Here is a 23,743-nt window from a genome sequence, read left to right as displayed (position 1 = left end):
GTGAATTGTCCCACACCCAGTTCTTTCCCCCAAAAATATACTTCCTCAGGGCTCAGGAGCTCAGCACCCTCAAATCCCACCCTCTGGCACTGTTGACTATCTTCAGCTTTCAAATACCATCTTTCCCCTCTGACCAATGTCCCATGGAACCTATCAAACGCCTGGAAAATAAAAAAGCCTCCCAGGCCGAGTGTGTGTGTGTGTGTGTGTGTGTGTGTGTGTGTGTGTGTGTGTGTGTGTTGTGGGGGGACGGATACAGAAAAGATGCAGAACTAAATCCCAGAGGCTGCCTCTAATCCTGGACAGGTGGCACCTTGGCACAAGTGCACTGAAATCACTTTCTTCCTGGGCTGTGAGAGCTGAACCCTTTCCCAGAAAGACGAACATCCCCTCAATCTGGAGGCGGTTGTGTGCAGGGGGAGGAGCCTGCAGCTCAGGATGAGAGGTCTGTGACCTCCCGCGAAGTCGTGCTATCGGCCTTGGATCTGCGTATCTAGTGTAAACGCTGTTTCACACATAAATAACGTGCCACATCTGGCCCTTCGGTTTTATGGCGTCTTAGCGACCGAGCAATTTATAGATGGCGACCTTATTAACCAGCAGCCTTGGCTCGCCGGGAGCTGCAAGGTCCAAGGCACGGCTGAGGACCGACGGAGGAGGGGCGCGGGAGAGGAAGATACCGGGGGTCCCAGATCTCCAGCTCGGAGGAACGCTGGGCAGAGGGAAGCTACGCCTGGTTGGGCGGTAGCGGCCCAGGCAAGGTGGCATCCCCCTCCCACCAAGCTGCCATGTGGCAGCTGAAAGAGCCATCGAAGCCCAAGTGTGTTTGCGCTCATACCCAATTTATTACCGCTGAACATATGGCCAATATTTTGACTCACGTCAGCCGAGCAAGGAAAACAAACAGAGCGCGCGCGGTGCGGGGGAGCAGCCCCCTCCGTCGAGGCTGCGCGGCTGCCGCGGGGCCGGGAGCCGAGCCGGGAGGGGGAGCCGAGCCAGCCGCGCTCCAGCCCGAGCGCCCGCCCGCCGCCCGGAGCGGCCGCGCCTCGGGGTGAGAGCGGCAGGGGCTCTGCGCGCCCGCCCAGCCGCCAGCTTCAGCGGCGGAGCCGCGCTCCAGGTGAGCCTCCCGCTCGCGAGAGCCGCCGGGGAAGCAGCGGAGCCGGCATCTCCATGGCTGTTGGCTCCGGCCTCTGCGCCTGCCTCCACAGCCGCGCGGGACCGGGACGCGCTCGGGACACGGGCCCCACAGCGGGCCAGGGCAGAGGGGTCTCAGGGCCGTCGCCGCCAAGCTGTGCCCCGGCTCGGGGTCTCCTGAGCGGCCCGCTTGGGCGCCCCTCCCTCCCGTGGGTCCCGGTCGGCTCCGACCCAGCCCCGGAGTCCGGAAGCATCAGGTGGGCGAGCGTTAGGTGTCCAGGCCTCCGCCGACTCTGCGGTCCGCGGGGAGAGGCACTCGGGGAAGTACCCAGCCTCGCCCATCGCGCCCGCGGCGGGCAAAAGTTTTACCTGCCGCGAGGCCAGGTGCTCCCGCCCCCGCGCGCTTTCTGGCTGGGCCGCGGAAATGCGGCTGCCGTGGGGAGCTGGGCAGGTGCGGGGCAGCAAGCAGGGGAGGAGGAGGGGCGCGGCGGGGTAGCGAGCCCCGCCCGGGAGGGTGCGGCGGGGGAGGGACGCGGTGACCAGGGGTCGGGGTAGGTGGACTGCTAGATAAAGACGGGCCTTGAAACACGACGGGGCTGTCGCCGCAGCTGGAGCGGGAGGCGGAGCGGGCGCGTAGAACGTCTTGCCAGCCCACTCCCAACTGTCCCAGCCGGGGGCTCCTCGGCCGCCCGAGTCGCTGTGAGCAAGGACGCGCCTCTGCCTCACCTCCGCAGGGTAAGTCTCCCCCTGTGCACCGTGGGTCCTCGAGAGCAGGATTTAAGGCAGTGGTAGGAGTCCTGAAGCCAATTTGGAGATGGAATCTAGTGGAGAAAGGGGTTCTCCCCAGGCGGAACTGGACCACGCACGAGGTGGGGCTGTGAAGAGGAGAAGGGGTGTAAGTGGAAGGAGTCGCCAGCGGGAAGGACCAGGGCTGAGGCCCAACAGAAGTCGATAGTCACGGGGGAGGTGGCTCAAGCTTGGACTTTGAGGGAGCGAGTGTAGCTCAGGCGGCACCGGGCAGTTGACAGTTCTCGTTTGCGTCAGTAGAGATCGCCAGAGGATCAGGAATAAACTTGAGTGGGGTCTACTGCGGTCTTGGTCTCTGAGGGGCGTCCGCTCTGCTCCCCCCCCCCACACACACACACACAACAAGGAGCCAGGAGGCCCCTTGGTGAGCCTCTCCCGCCTTCTCAAGGTTGGTGCGGCTTGTAGGTGCAAAGGGCAGGTTGCGTCAAGAGGGCTGTGGATCTCTGGTGCTCAGACTGGAAAAATGAGTGGGAGACGCCCAGGCCCCCCTCCCTCTTCTGCTCGAGGGCCCTCGCGCGACGGTTCCTTTTCCTTCTAGATTCCAAGCCAGCTGAGAGCGTGGCTTCCCCGCGCGGGCTATGACTACGTTTCACATCATCCCAGCTTTAAGTGGTGAATACTACCAATTAGAAGAGGCCGCTTGTTTTCCACAAGAAGTCTTGTGGAAACGATTTTGTCACATGTTAAGTAGATTCAGATAAGGACGTGCTTTCAGCGCAGTGTTTCTTTGAGAAACCCAATCTCCTACACTGAAATCGCCCTTATCGGGGAAGGTCGGCCCCGGCTGGACCAACGTTCCTAAAGGCAACACTGACGCCGCGTAATCTCATTGTAACATATTTAATCATTGGAGCAGCGCGAACAAGTAAAGCAAAGGGGTTCGCCCCGGGGGGACGTGTAGTTTGGTTCCCCGACAAACCGGTGATAATGGATTGGCTGGGACAGGCTAATTTGGCCCAAGGCGGGCTTAGAGCTGCGTTTTTAAGGAAAATACTGGAGGTAGGCCGGTTCCATTTTGTAGCATGCCCGGAGCCACATTTCGTATTCAATTTAATATCCATGAAAGTTAAACGGCTTTTCTTGCCTTTTATTTTATTGGATGCATTTTCAAAGATCTCATTAAAGTGCATTTATCAAAGTCCTAACATATGTCCGCAGGGTCTTGTGTCCACACAATGAGGCTGATTGATAGAATGAGAAATCCTGATTTCTATTACAATGTATGTCCTCGGGAGATATCTGCCTTTTTTGTTTTGTGTTTTTGTTTTGTTTGTTTTTTGGAGGCAGATAATTGGAAAAGTGTTGTATATTTCACCTTGAAAAATGAATAGATGGAGGAAGTAGTTCAATCCCATGCCTGTGAGCTGCACCCTAATAATAATTGCAAGGGGACTCCAGGATGAGTCCCAATATCAGTTCTCTCCATGGCTTCACAGAGCTCGCAGCTTGGGCTCCAGAGGAAGGAGAGTGTGGCGGACAGAGGAGGCTTTTCCTAAGACACAGAATCTGAGCTCCATCTCTGGGCCTGGAAAACTTACCTGCCCAACACCTTCCTGGCTTGGGAGGATTGTTCTTCTGGGAGACACCCACTCATTCTTCCCCTTCTGGAGCAATTTGAAGAGTTAACACATTGACCAAGGGAGAGAAAAAAAACTCACCTTAGGCTTGAACCCAAAGTAGCCTGAGATTTTCTTTCCCCTCACACTAGCTCCCACTTTCCGGTACATCTGTCCCATGACTGTGGGTCTCTCCTGCCAGGGATTTATACCTATCGTGATCTGACCTCACCAAAACTGCCAAGGGACAGGGCTTTAGGCCTCCTCAACACCATCACTCCACTCCGTCACCCCACAGGCTGCAGAGATCTTGGTTCCCTTTATCCGGGAACAGCAGGCGATGCCAGTTGGTGCTTGGACCCACTGGAGACAAACCTGACTCTTTTCTGGATAGGAAAGGTCTCTGCTTGGGGTGGTAACCTGGGCCACACCCCTCAACTTCTTTCATCCTGGACTCCGGAGCTAACACCCCTGTTTTCTGTAGTCCTGATTCCCCCACATGACATCAAAGCCTCCATCGGGATCGCTTTGGAGGTGTGCATCTTAAAGGTGAACATCTTGATGACCAGGCTCAGGGACCAGACTGGGCGACATTTTCCTTCCCCGTTGATTTCGAGGGCTTGCCACGCTCCAAGTCTCCAACCCGCGATAAAATAAACCTTCCCCCTCCCACAAAACCTTTGTGTTGGTGCCGCTAATCCTTGCCGTAGCAGGAAGGTACAACATGCTTTGTTTCATGAGTGAATAAAGACAAACGCTTGCACCTTGGTGCTAACCAGACAATAAACTAATCCACTTGAAGGTTGTTATCTGAAATGGGGTGTGAGGGGGACTGAGAGCTCAGCCACATACTGTACCAGGGAAGGAGTTTCTTTTCAACCTCTTTTCATTCCAAAAAAGAAAAAAAGACAGAAAAAAAAGAAGTCAAACAAATTAGTGTTCCAAATAATGGGAAAAGACCTTGTATTTTTAATGAGTGGAAGCACTTTTGTGAGTGGAGAGGGTGAGGGGTGCCGCGTAAGCTTTGGGATCCTCAAGGCCACCCTCCTTTAAAGTCGGCCCCAAGGTTCACCACCCGCCCCGGACTTTTCTGCTCTAAACTCCCCTGGAGGACGCACCTACCCAGCAGGCTTTCACCAGCCTGAACTGGTAAGGATGTGAGCAAAACGCCTCCCTAGAGACCCTGAAGCCCAGAGCGGAGATGAGAGAGGAGAAACTGGGGCCACCCAGCACGCCCACTTCCAACAGGGCACACCGAGCCAGGATGCCTTGCGTGAGTTGTGTCCAGACCTCTCCGCACTCTCTAAAAACATCTTCCTTTTTTGCCTTGTTAGCTGCTTAGACCTCACTCCTCCCCCAACAGGGGGCGTAAAGCCGAGGTGTGGGGAGGTGACTAGCTGGGAAGGCTAAGCGCCCAGGGCTGCTCCCATGCTCCAGAGCTCAGAAAAGGCGCTCGTGTTTGAGCTACCTGGGAAAGTAAACAGGTAAACACTGGGCCGACTTGGAGGGCCACTTGTCCTGGAGTGGGGCCACTTAGCCTGTGTACATTCGCCTCCCCTCCTGGGCCTCCAACGATTGTTCAGCTTCCCAGCCGCCCTCTCCAGCCGCCCGCGCTTCAGTCCTTCCGAAATCAAAGCGGCAAACGAGCTCAGCGGCCTGAAAAGCCTCCCAAAGAAGGTTCCCTCTAGCCCCTAGGGACAAAGATTCTCTTCCTCCTCTCCCTCTCCTCCCTCGAGGCCTGCAGCTCCCTTTGCGCCCATCCTAAAGGAAGGAGGAATACAATTAGAGATTTGTAAGCAACTTAGAGCTCCACGCTGGGAATAAAGACCTGGGACAGGGGACCTCATACACCACCGAGAACCAAACGTGTCTCCTTGAGATCAAACTTCTAGCACCAACGTCAACTTCGTCCCGGAGTTTGCAGCAGAAGGTCCCTGGCAGAGCCCTCCCAGGAGCTCCCCAAAGCCGGCGGCAGAGCCAAAGCCCAAACATGATGGGACCCAGGACGTTTTCTCCTGGCTGCAAGATGGAACCTGGAAATAATTTGGTAAACTCTTAAGACTAGACACATCTAAGTAGAGCTGAATCTGGCGCAAGGTGACATCAATATGTTCAGAACTGACAGAAACTCTCAGCCTGTTGGGTGTGCGGGATCTCGCTGAACAGGAGCCCCCCGGGATTGAAAAGGCCAGGCTGTGATGTTACCCAAGGGGACATCTTGGGGAACCCCGGAATGCAGTCACCTGTTTAATTGGGGTGTGTACGTTTGATGCCTGCCCCCGAGCTCTTCCGGGCGCATGAAAACGGAGAGACTCTGGAGCGTGCTTTGGGCCCAGCTGGTCCCGCGATGGCCTCCAGGCATCCGCAGGCCACTCCTGGGGGACTTGTATTTCATGATCTTTCTCTAACAAGCCGAGTTTCTCCCCTTCAATTATGAGCCTCCCAGCGGTCTCCCTGCGTCTTTTCAACTGCAAATGTAAGCACTTTGGAAGCGGACGAGGGAGCGACCCGGACGACGAGGCGACGGGGAAAATGGACTCACTAGGTCCCAGACTATAGTCTCTGAGCGCAGCGGACGCGGCTTCGCAGGGCTCAGAGCGAGGCAGCTTGAAGGGAGGCTGGACTGAGGGTGGAGGAGGGAGTGGAGATACAGACGACGGCCTATGCAGACGCGGAAGTGTGGCCCGCAAGTGCTCCTGGAAGGGGACGCTGCGACCTGGCGTGGAAGGATTACGGCTGGTTGAGGCCTCGGGACAGGGGCTGTGAGGAGCCCCGCCTCCGTGAACTGAGCTGAGGGTCTCCTTCTCACTGCGCCATTGACAGCACTCCTAGTCCATGATTAATTCCCAGGAGCCCCCGTAGGAAAACAGTGGTATCTCAGGTGCTCTGCCAACAGTGCAGGCAGGCTCCTAGGGGGAAAAGAGGGGAGGAGACAACGAAACGACGCAGTCTGATGAGATACCAGGAGAAAGGCCCACTGGGTTGGGGGAAGGGAAGGAGAAGTTGGGAACTGAATGGAACTAGGTTCGAAGGTGAGGAAATGAGCAAGCTCCGTGGACGGCACATGGGGATGACTACCCCTCCACCTCACCATTTTCCACCCAACCCAAGAATCGGCCTGGCCCAAGCAGACTCATTTTTGGCCCTTCCCCATCAATGGAGCCTGCCCTGGTCCCCAAGAGATGCCCCTATTTGGGAGAGGAATATGAGCAGGGACCGCAGGAGGGTCTTTTCTGCAATGCTTGGGTTAAGGAATTTTTTCTGGCCAGTTATTTATTTAGCAGCTGAGTAACAATGGCCCTCCCCGCCCCTGTGTCCAAACTCCGGGCCTCCCCGACTCCAGGAGAACCAATTTCCCTCCTCTGACTAGACAGGGCAGAGAGCTCCCACGTGTAGGGGGAGGGGGAGGCTGAGAAAGACAGACTGGAAAGAGAAAAAAGCATGAAAAGTAACGGGTTCGAGGAACACGATTCAAACCAGTTTCTAGTTATTGCAGGGAAAAAAAGAAGAAGGAGTGGGGAAAGGAGAAAAGAAAAAGTAGGAGAAAGAGGAATGGGGAGCGTCGACATGAAGGGGTTTCCTAATATTGTGGACGGATTCAGAAATGAATGAAGAGATAGTCCATTGAAAAGGGTTGAATGCCATGACAACTAGGAACAACCTTAGATTTATTCCAAACAGTTAGGACACATTGAAAGAGAGCGTCAATCATGTATTATTTCACCACTGAAATAAATGCAAAAACCGAGCCGGGACAAAGGCTTCCAACGGGAGCGGGACATTTGTCTACATTTCGCTCATTGTCCGCAGCTTAGCAATCGGTTTGTATTTGTGTTTGCCCGGGTCCGACCACCCAGGACGCGCCGACGAGGAGCTCGCTCTAACCTGGGCCATTGTCACCCACGTCACATACTGGGGGCGAGGCAGCGAGGGCTGCAGAAAGCCGCTGAGCAGCTCTGGGAGAGGCGCCCTCGCAGGGCGCGGGCAACCCGGGGGTGGCAGGGGCTCGGCGGCCACAGTAACTGCTTGCGAAGACCCCGGGCTCGCGCGCTCTGCTCGGCCCGCGCGGAGGGGACGGCGAGACCTGCACCCACGCCGCCCTTCTGTCCCCGCCCCTCCCCCAGGCAAAGCACCTTCCTGACGCCCTTCTGGGGCGGACGAGCATCAGGTAGCCAACCTACCCCCATGATCCCCCCACCAAAACATTAGAACGAGGCGCGGGAAGTGCGGCCTGGACTTTCCCTGCCCGGCGCCGAGGAGGAGGTGCTGTCCCCGCAAAGTTTAGTTCCCAGGCTGGCGAGAGGGTGGGAATTTCACACAAACCCAACGCGAGCAGGGAGACTGGAGCGTGTCCTGGAATTGCGCTCCTTGAGCGTCCGAAAGGAGACGAAGTTAAGGGACCTGCTTGGGAGAAACAAAATTCCAGAGAAAAATCCGCCCGCCCTGAGACCCTTCCCCCGCGGCTATCGGGGTCCTCGCCCCGGCTGGAGACAGCCCCTGGCCCCACCCTCCCCTCTCCCTTCCCGCCGGCGCTCCACAGCCGGAGGCCGGAGAGGGAGGGGCTGCAGTGACACGCATAATAGGGGGCAGGAAGGGCGCGGGGCCGGCTGCCCTTCCCTCCACCCGGAGGACGCCGCGGAGCCCAGGGGCGACGGAGCCGGGGACCGAACCGGGCCCACGTTAGAGTCCACCCCCTCCGCTCCGCGCTGTGCCGCCCGCAAAGCGAGAGCGAGCCGCGCAGACCTCCTCCGCCGTAAAGAAATGGAGGGGGTATGGGCTGAGGAAGGCGAAGTGAAGGAAATAAACAAGTCTTTAGCAAATATAGGGTGGCCGTCCAGGGACTGGGGGACGCGGAGGGGGACGCCTGGCGGCGGCTCGACCGGCCCTGAGCCCACCCCTCTCCTGGGTTCCGGGCTCTTTCGCATTAACTAGAATCAATTACTTGCCTTGTCATTTCTAGTACTCATCCTTAAGCCTCAACCAAAATATTGACCTAGGAGGCTTACAGAAGTTGGGCTCTTGCCATTTGAACCGGATCTTGTTTTGGGAACCACCAGCGATGGGAAGGAGAGATTTCCGCGGCTCAGCCTTCGCCCCCTCCCCCTTTTCCAGAGGCTCCACAATCAGCAATTTTCCGGCTTGTTGGGGACCGGCTTGCAAGGGCTGGGAGGTAGTAACCGGTGAATGTTAAGAGAGGATTTCTTTTTCCCACCTCTTGGTTCCTGTTTTGTTTTCTCTCCTCCTTCCCCGCTTTTTAAAAGATGCAATTTGTTGAAACGGCCCTTTCAAGTGTGGACTCGCGAGCGACGCGGTGGTCCTTTGTATGTAAATACTGGGTAAAAAAAAGGCTCGCCCGTCTTTGCAATTAATTGACACGTTACACCTCTCATCTTGCTCTAGAGGGCAGTTGGCTGGGAGCGTGGAGCTCCCCAAAACCCACAATTTCACATCTGCAAATACTGTCTTCATCCACTTGACTTCCAAGACCCGCCCACACGTGTCCAACCTTTGCGTTTTAATGTCTCCCCCCTTTTTTTCCACCCTTCTCTCGCTCCCACTCTTACTCCTCCTCCCTCCCTCTCTCTTTCCCTCCCTCTCTTTCTCCCCCTCTTACCCCCCTCCCCAGGTTCGTGAGTGGAGCCCAGCCTTATATGGACTGATCGCTCGGGCAATGGCCCATTTCTTCCTCGCCACCAGCCGCCACCGCGCGCCGAGCGGCCGCCAGAGCCCGAGCTGACGCCGCCTTGGCACCCCTCCTGGAGTTACAAACTGGGGCGCATCCCAGGGCGCCTGGCGCGCAGGCCGCCCAGTCCCTGTGTCCGTTTCCGTGTGCTTTCAGAGAAGACACGGGAACTGCTCTGGGCTTCCCCTCCACCCCCACCCCTTCCCCGTAGTTTATTTTCTTTTTTTAAAATAATAATTATCTCAATAATTAAAGCCCATCCCCTTCTCCCCCTCCCCCAACCCCTCACCCCATACCCCTCCCCGCCCCAACTGGAGAGCACCACGAATTGACCAAGTGAAGATAACAACTTTGCGTCATAAATTGCGGGGTCCTGAGCCATGTCTCTGACCAACACAAAGACCGGGTTTTCGGTCAAGGACATCTTGGACCTGCCTGACACCAACGATGAGGAGGGCTCGGTGGCCGAAGGGCCGGAGGAGGAGAACGAGGGGCCGGAGCCCGCCAAGAGGGCCGGGCCGCTGGGGCAGGGCGCCCTGGACACAGTGCCGAGCCTGCCCCTGAAGAACCCCTTCTACGACAGCAGCGACAACCCATATACGCGCTGGCTGGCCAGTACCGAGGGCCTCCAGTACTCCCGTAAGTAGCGAAACTTGGCCGACCCGACAGTGGCCGCAGCCCAGGCTGGGCGCTGGGGGAGAAAGGGAAAGGCCGCGATCAAGCCCGGTTCCGCACCCCACCCTACTGGAATGATTTTTGACACTTGTTTAGGATACCTAATTCTTTCCTACCTGTCAAGCTCCCCTAGTCCCATGGCCTCATATTTTTTAAAAGCGACAAATTAGGAGGAAGAGGGGGAGGGCGATACATCCCCAAAAGGCTGGTTACAGATGTTAACCAGAACCTATGGCTTCGGTCGGAGGCCCCCTTCCCCCATTCCGACAGCCGGGGTGGACTGCCCAAAGCACTGGAGCGAGCCAACAAGCCTCGGGGTACGGGTAGAGGGTGGGGGAGACTCCCGGTGGCCTGGGTATAAATAGCTCACCCTGCTCCCTACTCGATCATAGAGCACGCTTTGTGCGGAGCGAAGGGTGTCCAGAAAGTCCGAAAGCAATAACGAAAGCCCCTAAAAACCTGCCTTAAATGGCTGAGCCGATCAATGCCGGGATTGTGGGATATTTCTTTTAAAAATCTGCCCACGTCTCGCCAGAGAGGAAACTGCTTAAGGGGGCCGGAGCCCTTAATCCGCGAAGATCTTCTCCGTTTGCCACTCCCCCAAATACGCACCCACACTGTGCGAAACCCTAGGAACGCGATCCCTAAGCCCCCATTCCTGGCCGCTTCCCCTCTTTCCTCTGGCGAAAGCCGATGACTTTATCACGCGTGAAGCAGGGCGGGAGTCAAGGCAAAGGCAGTTGGGCTGGGCTGCGGGGTGCGGAAGGCCGAGCGCGCACGGAAGACCGGGGCGCTTAGGGTCTGGTCCAGCCAGAGCGCGGCCTCCAGACCCCTGACGCGCTTCTCTCTCCCCCAGTGCACGGACTGGCGGCTGGCGCTGCACCCCAGGACTCGAGCTCAAAATCTCCGGAGCCTTCGGCCGACGAGTCACCGGACAATGACAAGGAGACCCCGGGAGGCGGGGGGGACCCTGGCAAGAAACGGAAGCGGCGGGTACTGTTCTCCAAGGCTCAGACGTACGAGCTGGAGCGGCGCTTCCGGCAGCAGCGGTACCTGTCAGCGCCCGAGCGCGAGCACCTGGCCAGCCTAATCCGCCTCACGCCCACGCAGGTCAAGATCTGGTTCCAGAACCACCGCTACAAGATGAAGCGCGCCCGGGCGGAGAAAGGTATGGAGGTGACGCCCCTGCCCTCGCCGCGCCGAGTGGCCGTGCCCGTTTTGGTCAGGGACGGCAAACCGTGCCACGCGCTCAAAGCCCAGGACCTGGCAGCCGCCACCTTCCAGGCGGGAATTCCCTTTTCGGCCTACAGCGCGCAGTCTCTGCAGCACATGCAATACAACGCCCACTACAGCTCGGCCAGCACGCCCCAGTACCCGACAGCACACCCCTTGGTCCAGGCCCAGCAGTGGACTTGGTGAGGGCCGCCCTTCCGAGACTCGCGGCCCTAGGCCCAGGCCTCATCCCGCCGGCGGTGGCGGCGGCGGCGAGGGGCGAGGAGGACTCAGTCCTTATGATGGTTATTATTATTATTAATATTATTATTTTATTGTAGAGTCGAGTTGACTCTTGGCTCTTTTGGGGAGGCGCCGGAGGTTGCCTGAGTCTCCTTGGAGTGGCAAATTCCATCCACCCAGCTCTGCCCCGTCCCTCTCTCATTTTGAACATTTGGAGAGGACTGAACTCTAAGCCGTGTTTACAGAATGTTTGAGCAGCTTCACTTCTTTGCCTCTCCGGGGGGCGGGGGTGGGGGGAACCAAATCGCGTCCCAGCATTAACGAACTCACTTGAAAACGAAAAAAGACCAACACACACACACCCGTTATTGTGAATTTTGTAAAATATATTTGTGTGAGTAGCGATATTGTCAGCGGTCTTCTAAAGCAAGTGGAGAACACTTTAAAGATAAAGGATTTTTCACGTTTTTTAAAATAAGAAAATGCTAAATATTTATGGCCATGTAAACATTATGACAACTGGTGGCAGATTTCGGTTTTCGTTGTAAATATGCGTGGTGACTGTTGCCAAAATGACCTTCAGCGTGGGCCTGTTGCCCCTCAGGGCTCAACCCTTTTCTTTGTGGTTTGCTTGGTTTCTTATGTTTGGTTACCCCTGCTTTCTTTTTTTATTTTCTTCAGTGCAAACATTTCTCAAATATGAAAAAGAAAAAAATGGGTAGGCGAGAAGCCCACTGCGCTATCCTCCGGGTCCTGGGCCCCGGAACTTGGAGCTCAGCGGTTCCGTGCGGGTTCTCAAGAGCGCCGGGCGCTGAAAGCTTTCGATTTTTTAAAAAAGAATTTTAATAAAAATCCTGTGTTAAAACAAACAAACAAATTCGATCCCAGCCCTCCCGTTTGTCTTACTTTGTCGTCCAGCGCCGGGCCAGGGCAAGGACCCCAGCCAGGCCCCTTGGGCGCTCTCGCCAGCGCTTCTCCGCCGTGCGGGGACCAAGGGGCCGGACGCTGGAGAGGCTCCGAACAGGCCTCAGCCTAACCGGCTGACCAGGTCCCGCGCCTCGAACCCCCGGACGCGGCGGAGCGCTTGGCCTTGGGCCTGCGAGCTGTCGACCCGAAGCCCGGGGTCGCCCGCCCTCTCCTGGCCTCTCTCCTGGTCTCCCGAGCTGTCTGAATCAGGGGCGGCAGTGTCCTGGCTTTGGGAGGAAAAGTGACTTTGGAAAACCCAAAGGCGAGGAGAGCAAGCCCCCCTTGTCCGGCCAAATCTACGAGTGGCTCCTTCAGTCTGAGAAGCTGTTGAAGCCACTACACTCGATGACTTTCACTTTGTTGCATTTGATTTACCTCGCGTAAGAAGGAGAGGGGGCCTCTGAGGTTGAGACTGGTCGGCTTTCTCTCTGCTCCCCACCCCCTTTTCAAAATCCGCGGACCCGCTGCGGCCTAAGAGACCGCCCCTGGACCTGTGCCGGGTTTGGCAGGAGAGGCGTGTTTGGGGGCGTTCGAGGCTAGGCAATCAGGAAGGAAGCGGACACCCGGGCGCGCGGAAGGGAGGGCGGGGCTGCAGCCTCTGGGCTCTTCGGCCGAGGAGCGCCAGGCAGAGGGAGTCAGCGGCGATCCTACAAATCCTGTCCCCATCCTTTCCGGGTCTCCGACCCCTCCCTAGACTGGATCCCGTGCCTCGTCCGCTCCTAGCATTGCCAGTACGCAGGCCCCCACCCCCCCGGCCAGTTCTTCGGCGTGAAGCTGGGTGAATTGCTTGCCAGAAAGTAGGGGTTTGGAGGTGGGGGTGATGCGCCCGGCCTCCAGGGTTGAGGTGAATGAAGCGGACAGTGAGCAAACAGCCCCTGCTTCGCCCGGGCGAGGGCGCGTCGGTCCTTCCCTAGTGAAGAACTGATTCCATGCCACCCTCATCGCAGGGAGATCTCCTTGGTGGATGCTGGAGCACACTTGACGGGGGGTGGGGAGCGAATCGGGGGGGCCAGGCTGATTTGACCGGAGGGGGCTCCTCTCTCCCATATGTGGAGGATTTTCGAAAATACCAGGGGCTGCATAACTCAGAGCCCAGCGGGCGCTCTGAGACTCCTCGGGATTGACAGTCGGCCCCATTCGGAAATTGTATCTCGTTTTCCTTAGAGCTCAACCTTAACCGCTGGTGGGGAGCCAGGGGCGGGGGGTACGAGGAGGCTGAGCAAAGGGAGTGGTCCCAGCTGACTTTCCCACTCCCTCTAGTTGATAATCAGATTTAATTCAATATCTAAAGTAAACATGATTATCCCAGTGACCGAATCTGCGCGTCAATAGCTCTCAGCGCAACACACCCAGGGACGTGATTACACTTTACTCCCGCGTCGCGCGCCCGCGCCTGGATAATTGAGGGCGCTAGCATCTTCCTAATATCCTCTAAATGTCCTTTTCCAGCCTCCTTCATTCAGCTTTTTCTATACGCTAGAAAGTCTCCCTATGTTTCCCACACCACCTTGGAAACGTTTGGGGTTTGTTGTTTCTTGCTGTTTGTGAAGGCCAGGAGAATTCTGCCCTAATCGTTTGTGGTGCGGTTGTCAATGCCCATCTTGCCCTGATACTAACCACCCCACAGCCCTCTTGTAGCTTCCGTGTATGTAACCCATGACTCCACCGGGAAGGGAGCTAAGAGTTCAGAGCCTCTTCGAATGGGGTTGTCCTGAAGCCTAAGGCACAGCCTCGAGATTCCAGTTGCTACTGGATGTTCCAGGCTCCAGGGCTTGGGCGGAATCAAGAAAAAACTAGGAGCCCCCAGACCTCCAGGGAGGAAAGAGGCGGCATGGAAGGCCCAAATTTGCTCGGCCTTCCACTGTGTGTGCATTGAGGGCGAGTTTGGGGTGGAGGCCAGCCGGGCAGGCCTGCAGTCTGGGTATTTGCTCACACAGCCGAAGTCGGGGAGGTGGGCCCGGCGCCCGCCGCTCTGTCCTCCGGTCCCGTTGGAGTCAATAAAAGCGCCTGCGGAGCACTGTGTGGCCCTAACCCCAGCGCCCTGGGAGCGTACCCGGCGCGGCGTCCCCTTTGGCAGTCTATCTTCGCCCAATCTACAGCGGGCCGCACAAAACGGCACAATGGGAGAGCTGGGAGCCGAGGATGTTAGAGGCGTGCATATTAAAAAGGGACAGAGAAAGGATCGTAGGGGACAGAGAGAGGGGAAGGAGAGGGGGCCCGCCCGCCCTCCCCCTCGGCCCCGCACCATTCAGCGCGCTTATCGCGGGCAGTGAATCCCGGAGTCAGGCAGAAGTCTCCTTGGGGTTTTGTTGGGCCTGTCACTGGGTCCCTTTGTCATCCGCGGGCTCCATGCTGGATTCCATATGGCCAGCTGGGCCGAGGCAGCGCGAGGAGGGACCCGCACAAAACCCAAATTGTGTCCGGCTTTCAAACCCTGTATTGTTGTCTGTGAAAGGAAGACGCATTAAAAATTCGTGCTATATCTATTGGGGAGGAGGCAGCAGGAGGGGAAAAAGCCACCCCTGTCTTTGATAGCTTCAGAGGGCGCTTGCCCCGTCTAGGCCCTGTGACACAGTGGGAGGCTGAGTTTCTCTTTCTCCCTCTCTCCCTGTCTCTGTCCCTGTCTCTGTCTCTGTCTCTCCTACCAAATGTTGGCTCTGCTGCTGAGGCTCGGTTCTGCAAACTGTCCACCTGCAGAGTCTGGGCTCCTTGCTGGCACGTTGTGTGCTCCTGGGCGCCAGGACGGCAGCTAGGTTTCATCCCTCTGGGAGTCCGGCGTCAAAACTAGCGAACTGTGGCCGGGCTCGGGAGGAGACCCGAGGTGCATGGGGCCTGGGGGATGCTCAGATGCCGAGAGCTTTGCGGATCTGGGGCAAATGAAAATCTAATCCCCTTGTGCCCACACTGGGTAGGTCACGACAGCCAGCGCACGTAGCCACCCCTCCACGCACTGCAAGAAAGGTTCCAGAGGCCAAAGGAGTACTCAGTCGTGGGCCCAGATCGATTTGGGCCACAGCCGGTTGTGAGCCACTTACCCCTAGCCATACCAGTGGTTGCCAACCCCCTGTCATTCGAATGATGCCCAGTGATCACACTGTCATCTCAGGGAGACAGGAAGAAGACCAATTTAGAAACTTCTTTCACCAGCCCTCGCACCCTATGTTGGAAGAGAGAGGGAATTCCTCTTTAATTTTCAATGTCTCCTGCATCGTTTTGTCAGCCAAGTTCAACAACAGGGAGACAGAGCAAAGCCTCCCATGAATTTGCCCGTTTTTGCCTCTCTTAAGCAGCCTGAGTTACCCCGTGGCAGTCGCAGATCATTTGGGCCATGCCCCTCCCCCAATACAGGGTCAAAAACTCCCACCAGGAGCCTCCCCAACAAAAAATAAGTGCTAAAACAAACAAAAAGCTTATGCAGAGCAATGTGGAAGTAAATATAGAACACACGTGTCCCCATCAGGCAAAGACAGTACTTAATGGGCACAACTGAGATGGTGGAAATTTCAGTGAATTCACACTTTGGCCATCCCTTTCTTATTTAGTTCTACTGGCATATTTAGTAGACTCATATAACTTGATAGGAGTTATCAGTGCATCTCAATGCCCCCCACCCCAGCCAGGGAAATAACTTATTTTCCTTACCTATTGACTATTGGGCTTAGTTGAGACCTGGTGTGGATTTCTCGAGCCTTTTCAAGAGCTTGGTCATTGAAAAGCTAATCCAATATTTACTGAGCATAAGGACAGTTCTCAGACGTTTTTATTAAGGGCTATCACTAAGTGACTACTTGGCCCGAAAACAAGGCTAGGGGAGGGGGCGTTCAGGCACACCAGATCCTGCTAGGGTGGGTTCTTCCCACCCAGAACTAGGAATACAGGAGCCAACTTGTAAGATGCTGAGTTCTCCTCCCACGCTTAAGTGGCGTGTGGATTAGATATTGCGTTGGCCGGTATTTCAGGAAATATGTACTTGTGGCTTCCTGAGAGGCCAGGCGCAATGACACTCTAAACTGCGTCGATATATCATCTTTTATCCAGGATCTGCAAATAAACCCCTGATCCCCCCCAGCGCATTATAGCCACTGCTATCTCTCCAAGGAAGCGATCTGAGTTTTATTGCTTTCACCAACTCCCCAACACACACACACACACACCCTACCCTCTCCCACCCTGTCTGCTTTTTAAAGGCTCTAATGCTTTTTCCCCCTCCTTGGGCATCATTATTAATAAAGAGGCGAATAGGCCTCAGCGCCGCCACCCGAGCAAATGGAGAAATGCATGCATGCTGCCCGCGCGGAACCCAAGTCCCCAGGTCGCACCGCCTCTGCCAGGAGAAACCTGCGGGGCCCACCACTGCCACCGCCAGGGGGCGCCCGAGCCCCGTACACCGGCTGCGTTCCGGCGCACCCCGCCCAGTACCGGGAGGGAGCGCGAGGCAGCCCAGCTGCTCAGGTCCTAGGCTGCATTTCCTCGGAAGGGCAGCCCCAGCAGGAGTGGGTGACCTGCGAGCCAGGATTAGAGCGTGCAGGTCAGGTGGCGGTGGTGCCACCCTCTGCACCCAAGCCTTGGAAAGAGCGCGCCGACAGGAGCAGCTCCACTGGCGGACACTCTCTCCTCGCTTGTAATTTCCCTCATCCTTCCGCCACAGACGTGCGACCTCCTATTCCTGCCCCAGCTCCAAATCTTGTGTGGGCACAAACAACAGAACACTGGTCCTGTGGTCCAGAAGAGCGCTGGCCACCGGGAGGGCGCCACGACGGGCGCCAGGGCACGGTCCCCAAGTTATGCATCGGCCGCTGGGGGTGATCGCGGAGTGAGCAGTCACGGAAGGTGCGATGGGGTCCAGGTGGTTCAGGAGCGAGAGAATGACGCAGAAGAGGGATTCTGAGTTCAGCTGCGGGTAGGAGGAAGGTGGGCTGGGAAAGAGAGACCCTCGCCACTCGCCCATCATCGAGTCCGGACTCCAGCTACTTCTGCTCATCCCCAATCCTCATCATCCTCCGGGGCCGCAGCGCGCTAGGAAATGCCCACAGGGATCCTCAGTCGCTGTCCTGCTCTCGCGCGGCGGGCGAGCGGTGCAGTGGCGCCTTCTGGCCACCAGGGGGAGATGCCACGCCGACGCCGGGCTTTGGGGTCTGGGCTGGTGGGGCCTGTGCTAAGGCCTAGGCTAGGGCACGCGGGTATCCGAGAGTGGAATGGACACCGGACTGTAGATGCCACCTACCTCGCCCGCGCCCTGGTGCCTTTCAGAGAGACTGGGTCTGGGACAGTGGACCAGGGCCTGAAAAGGTTAAAATTCTTCAACGTCCGCCCCCCAAAAATAGGGCCCGCGATTCCAGCTTGCTTCGTGGATTTTCTCCCGTGAATGCTCGAGGTGGAACTGCCTCCCTTCAAAGGCATTCGTGACACCAAACACTGATCCCTTTACTTCCTTAAGCCACCCCCCACCCCTCTTCCCTCCTTCACCACCAGCCGGCCGGCGTCAGATTAGGGCGTCCGCAGTGCCCAGGTTGTCCGCGGGGTGGCACGATTGGATAAGAAAAGACTCCGCGTCGGACACTGTCTTGGGTGATGAGTGCTGCTTGGACACCTACAGGATCTCAGAGAAATCTCCGTGAGGTACCTTCACAACAAAGCGGAAGCGTATGCGTGCGTGTGCGCGCTTGCTTGCAGATATTGCCTACTTATTTTGGAGAAGGAAGACCAGGTTGCTAAATCTTAACTCTTAAGAGTTAAAACTCTGCCCTTGAACTTGGTGCCTGGATCATGATGGAAGAGGCTAAAGGTAGCCGTCCCAGCCCAACCCCTTTCTTTTCCACCCTCTTCTGGCTATTGATGCTGATACTGCGAAGTCGTCAGCACCAGTCAAGACACAGAACATTTCAACCCTCCCCTCCGATCCCGCCAGATGTACCCTCCTTCCAGAATACTTACAGGCATCAATAGAGCCTTAAATGAAAAAATAAAAATAAAAAAACCCTGCCTTTCCTTACTGCTTGTTTCACCTGTGGTATTTTTGTCTCTATTCATAAAATGGTACAATTTTGTCTGTCTCCAGCCCCCATACCTGAAGAGGATGAACCCCACCACCATTTACTTAGTATCAACCATGCCTAGGCACCTGCGAAGCACTTTTCCTACATCATCTTACCTGATGTCACACCCAATCTGTCTTACAGATGACGACACTGAATCTCAGAGAAGCTTAACACCCTGCACATACAAACAAGGCAGCGGTCTTATAAAAGAAAAAGTCCTGAGGCTGAAAGTGGGTTTTCCAGGGTGTTCTATGCTGTTTCAGGAGAAGTGGGGGCAGGGTGGAGAGGACAAAGCCTCCCTCCTGTTCTGTGGAAGGGAGCTGGGTAGCGGGCTCCTCCAGGGAGCAGGGTTCTGCGTGTTCCCATTTAGCAGCCTGCATTCAGGTCCCAGCCCACCTGGTCAGAGCAGTGCCAGCCTCTTGACTTCTTCCAGAAAGCCTGTACACCAGCCCCCTCCCCTGGGTACCCATGGCTGCCCATGGTCCGCAGGAGTTCCCCACCTGTGGGGCACTCTCTGTATCTGTTCTCAGCCCTGGCCCATGGTCTGCCATCGGCTTGATTTTGGTGACATAAGCAACTTCCTGCCCCCAGAATGATAAAAGTTACAAGAAAAATACATTTTCAGTTGGCAATTGATCTTGTGTCCTTAAATGATTACCTGTCTTACCTGATATAGGGGAAATAGAAGATGAGTTAAAATGTTCTTTGGGGTATAGTCCTGGGCTCCCTAATCTGAGGTATTTACAAGAACTATCACATGGAGTTGCACCTAAGTATTTACTTCCAGACCTCTCCATGTTTCTTTGACTCTGCTGGCTACCACTCTAAGAGTTGCCTCTGCCTAGACCCACATACAGTGAGACCTGTGAAGTCAAACTGAAGGAATACAATATTTGTGTCTACAGTGGAGGACACACGGCTGGTCTGACCACAGCGGCATCTTTCAGAAGAACTAGTGCTTCTCCACCAGTTCACTGACCCTCCAAGCACAAAAAGACTGCCGTGGCCCCTGTCAGGAGGAAGTGTTCTGGTGGACTGCTGCCCTGTTCTGACATGTGCTGGTACCCCCAGCTGCTGCTAGACCCCTGGACAGTTGGCAAGTTCATGGTCCTCAGGCCATTTCAGATGGTGGTTGATGGATAAATTGTGCAACTCCCTGGCCCTAAATGGAATGAATGGAACCTGTGTGCCATACCATCTCCCAGAGGTCTCCATGGGACTGAGCCCAGTGGCCCTGGGTGGCAGTGTGCTCATCAGCATTCCCTGTGCTGGCTTCTACCCTCCCTGCCTGACCTACCCCACTTCCTTATTAACTCCCTGGGAGCTCTCCCTTATGAACTCCTTGCACATGAAGCCTTGTCTTAGGCAAGCCCAGACTGAGATGCAGACACTAGCAATCTCTCTGCTGCCCTCATCCTGGGCCTGGTGTTGGTCTCTCAGAGGTCACCTACAACCTACTGGCCCATCCTAATGGCCTCTTCCTACGTTCCTTGGGAATGTCCACCATTTGTGCATCTTTCCATCCTAATTAGAATTTGGGGTGGCAAGGAATTAGTGAGCTGGGCAGAGTGTTATGGGAACACAGAGACTGACCCTTAGCTGGCTCCTCAGTCTCAGGCCTGAGACATTTTGCTGCCCTCATGCAGATTCAGCACCATGGCTCTCATGTAACTGGGATCCATTCTTATGAACACTGACTTGGTCTTTTCCCATCAGAAAGGAATTCTCAGCTCCTCTGAGCACAGATCACACTCTTACCTCCCAAGAGATTGGGTTTGGGAGGCATGCTCTGGTTTGCCGAGTCCCCAGTTGTTGGGTCTGGGTCCAAAACACATGATGGGCCTTGGCTGCCCTGAAGCCCAGTGTAAATAGTGAATTTGGTTCGAGAACACAGGACACAGGACACACAGTACAGGCACAGTTGTGACATCCAGGCAGAAAGAGCCACTCTCCTTACTCAAAGGAGCTATGGAGATGGTGTGTTATGATTGACTTTGTCCCCTCAAATTCTTATGTTGTGGTCCCAAGCCCCCAGTGCCTTAGAATGACACTGTGTTTAGAGATAGGATCTTTAAGGAGGTAATTTCTAAAATGAAGCCACCAATCCAGTATGACTGGCATCCTTGTAAAAAGAGATTAGGACCCAGACAAGTACACAGGGAAGCCCCTGTAAGGCCACAGGAGAAGGTAGCCATCTGCACCCCAAAGAGAGAGGCCTCTGAAGACACCAGCCCTGCTGACATCTTGGTCTCAAATCTCCAGCCTCCAGGACTGTGAGAACATAAACTCCTGCTGTTTGGCACTCTGTGGTGCTTTGTTAGGGCCACAAAGCCGTCTAAGGCACAGAGACCTGGAGTCTCACAGCCTAGACACTTTTGACCTTGAATTGCACTCTGCCTTAGACTTGGGTGCCCTGAACCCCACCTCCCTCTCTCTGCTAGAGTGAAACAGCCATTTCCCAAGTTTCTGATCTGATGGGGTCCTGCTCTTCCTTTCTTTGTGTGAGAGGCACTTCTTGGGCCTTGGTGGACTCTAGGAGCAACAGGCTGACACCCCTGCAGCCCTTCAGGGACTCACAGCTGCATGGTCCAGAGTCCACCTTGCACCAGGTGTACCCCATAGACCTAATATTTGAATTCACAGCCTTACTGATTGTGTACAGCCATGGGTGTACATGAAGAGGCTTGCCCCAGCCTGCCAGAGTACTAAGGAAATGGATGAAAGAGGCTTTAAGGACAGATGATGAATCCCTAAGTAGTGGACTCCAGAGCCAAGGGTTCTCCATGAATTCTTTCCTATACCCCTGCCCAAGGAAGGAGCTCAAACCCCAGCTGGAAACCCCTCAAGGGGAGCACCTGGGTCCCAGGAAGGCTGGGAGGATTTGGAACAATGACAAGCACCCTATGTCTGCCTGCCTCCCCAATCCCCAATGGCTTGGCAGATTTCTACACAAGGGAGTTGCATGTATTCTTGCCTTCCCAGAGCCTGGATCAGAGTTGCTCACACTTTGGGGGCTAGAAAAGAATCATTTGAGATTTTGATAAAATGCAGATTTGGATTCATTAGACCTGAAATTCTCCATTTCTAGCAAGTTCCCAGGGCTGCTGATGGTACTGGAGCTGGACCAGCATTGAGGAGCAAGAGCCTACATGACAGCCCCAAAAATCCTACTAAAGATGACCCTATTAAATTATCAATAGGATGCCTGCTAGAATGATTGTCACCCCAAAGACAAGGGCAGGAAAATTTTTTTTAAATGGTCTTTGAAGCATTTGAGAAATATCAAAAGCCACATGAGTAAAAAGAATCCAAAATTTATGTAGGCTATCAGAGTAAAAGGTTTTTCAGCATCATATTGCAATGATCCCTCCCTAAATTTTCCATTTGAGGAAACTGAGGCTCCAAGAGGGAAACATTCTGCCTTGTCACCCAGCCAGGAGGCTCGTGGCTGTCTCCCTGCTCCCATGGCAGCAAAATATAGCTAGTGTGACTGCTGAACTGGTTTTTACTTTTTATTTAATTTTTATTAATTTAAATTTTAAAAACTGCATGCAGCTAGTGGTTCCCATATTGATCAGGATAGATCTTGGCCATACTGAAAATTTGTTTGTTACTATAAAAGGAAAAATGTCTGTTGGCCCTCCCTGTAAAATGCTAATTAACATTACTGCAATCTAGTAGCATTCCCAGCTCTTCTATCACTCATAAGAAACCTTCAGTTCCCTCTGAAGTGAATAGCTATGGTGGCAGGGGTTAGAGAACAGGGTGGGAGATGGGCTGTCTATTTACCCTTACACACACTTTGTGCCCTAAATCACAAATCTCTTCAGCTGAATAAAATTCTGTAAAAAATAAAGAGGTTTTAAAAAAATGTCTTGGTTGATTCCTGACCATGTATGGCTTGGATGAAGGGGGACTAGAGGGATCTTCAGAAACATCGATTACTGCTCAGCTGCAGAGATGGGTGGCAACACCTCACACAGGTCCTGCCTTTATGCCCCAGAGCCCCTGTTGACACGCTGCAGAATCCTATAAAAGAACACTTCTCAGAAGAAAGTGGGTACGTTCTAAAGGAAGTCAGTCAGATTGAAGTGTAGTTCTACCCCTTGGGGAAGAGGAACTTCACATTAGGAGCTCCTTGATTTCAACAGAGTGACTGAGTTCCTTTGCTTAGCCACCCTGTCCCCTCTCTCGCCAGCTGCCCTCTTTGCCAACTCAGGGTGAACCAGGACAAGAACAGTCAGGACTTGTCCTCTTCCTGGAAGGCATGACACTGGGAGGCAGAAGGACTGCCTTCTGTGTCAGAGAAGTGTCTAAAGTCACCAGACTATATCATGATGAGACACTAGAGGGACAATATTGCCTTAAGCAGAATTTTGGTCTTAATGGCCCAGGAGCTGGGTGAAAGGCTAAGAGCTGGGCTGCAGCGTTTACTCCCATGTTAACCCTTCCCCGCTCCCATTTCACTCCTTTCTGTGGACAGAAACACATTTCGTAAAAGTAGGCATGATATCAGCAACAGGAGAAAATAATGAGGCAATTTGAAATACCACTCCTGATGCAAACACCCTTTTAAAGTTTACCAACCTGATTCTATGCAATTAGACAAAGCAATTATGAAGGTTATTGTCAAGCACCTCCTCCCAGAACTGCCAGTTGGAATGAAAAGCTCTAATGGGGATGTGGCTGGAGAGGCTGCTTGTGCAGGGAGATGCTGAAACCATTATCATGGCCAGGCTAATTATACAAATGAGGAAACAGGACAAAAATTCATCCTGCGGCAGTAACCCAGAGGTTCAAATGTACAGGGTGTGAAATAAATGAGGCAGTCCATTCTTATCTGAATCCTTACTTTTAATGACTATAAAGTTGGAGAGTTATGCTCTGATTAAGTTGGTTGAAAAGAGAAGGCAATACTAACAAATGCTTTCATAATGATCCCAAAATAATGAACTGGTAGCATCATATCCAGCAGGAATTTTCCCATTCTTAGATTGCTTTTTTCTCTTTGTTCTTCCAGCATTTACAGTATGCACATTAATGCCACAATATAACCTTCATGGATTCTGGTAAAGCTGGTCTTAAAAGAAAATTTATTTCTTTAAACATTCTAACACCACATCAATTTAAAAGGTTCTTCAGATTTTACAAGGCATGAAAGTTATTCAAATAGAATTTATAGGAATATTTTAATGTATATTTAGTAACAATGGCAGCAAAGCTCTTCTTGGCTGGGTCAGGTACTGAAAACATGCTTTTATATCAAATACCAACATTTTAGAGCTTTCTGCTGAAAATTTCAATTAAGTCTGGTTCCAAAGGTATGATGGGTCAATTCTCTTACTAAAAGTAACACAATATACCATATGCCATTCTATACATAATTCAAGTTTTAATAAGCTTCAAAATATATGCCCTTTCTGAGTAAA

At 54.3% G+C, this 23,743-nt stretch overlaps 1 protein-coding gene across 1 annotated transcript; it reads left to right on the top strand.

Annotated features, from left to right (window-relative positions):
- The first annotated feature begins 980 nt into the window (after positions 1-980).
- Positions 981-12,163, top strand: NKX2-2 (NK2 homeobox 2). The gene is made up of 3 exons (XM_017663570.3): positions 981-1,117; positions 9,124-9,819; positions 10,712-12,163. Exons 2-3 carry the CDS (start codon positions 9,561-9,563, stop codon positions 11,272-11,274), a joined length of 822 nt encoding a protein of 273 aa, XP_017519059.1. The 5' UTR covers positions 981-1,117; positions 9,124-9,560; the 3' UTR covers positions 11,275-12,163.
- The last annotated feature ends 11,580 nt before the right edge of the window (positions 12,164-23,743 follow it).

Source organism: Manis javanica, chromosome 5 (assembly GCF_040802235.1).
Source record: "Manis javanica isolate MJ-LG chromosome 5, MJ_LKY, whole genome shotgun sequence".
In the NCBI taxonomy this organism is placed as follows: Eukaryota; Metazoa; Chordata; class Mammalia; order Pholidota; family Manidae; genus Manis; species Manis javanica.
Note: the sequence above shows the minus strand (reverse complement) of the source record. Positions and strands in the feature narration are given on the sequence as shown.

Bases quoted from the DNA above. Each gene is read 5' to 3' on its own strand.
- NKX2-2 (XM_017663570.3), top strand. From the start codon at position 9,561: ATGTCTCTGACCAACACAAAGACCGGGTTTTCGGTCAAGGACATCTTG. The intron at 9,820-10,711 runs GTAAGTAGCGAA...TCTCTCCCCCAG, and splicing joins CGAGGGCCTCCAGTACTCCC to TGCACGGACTGGCGGCTGGC.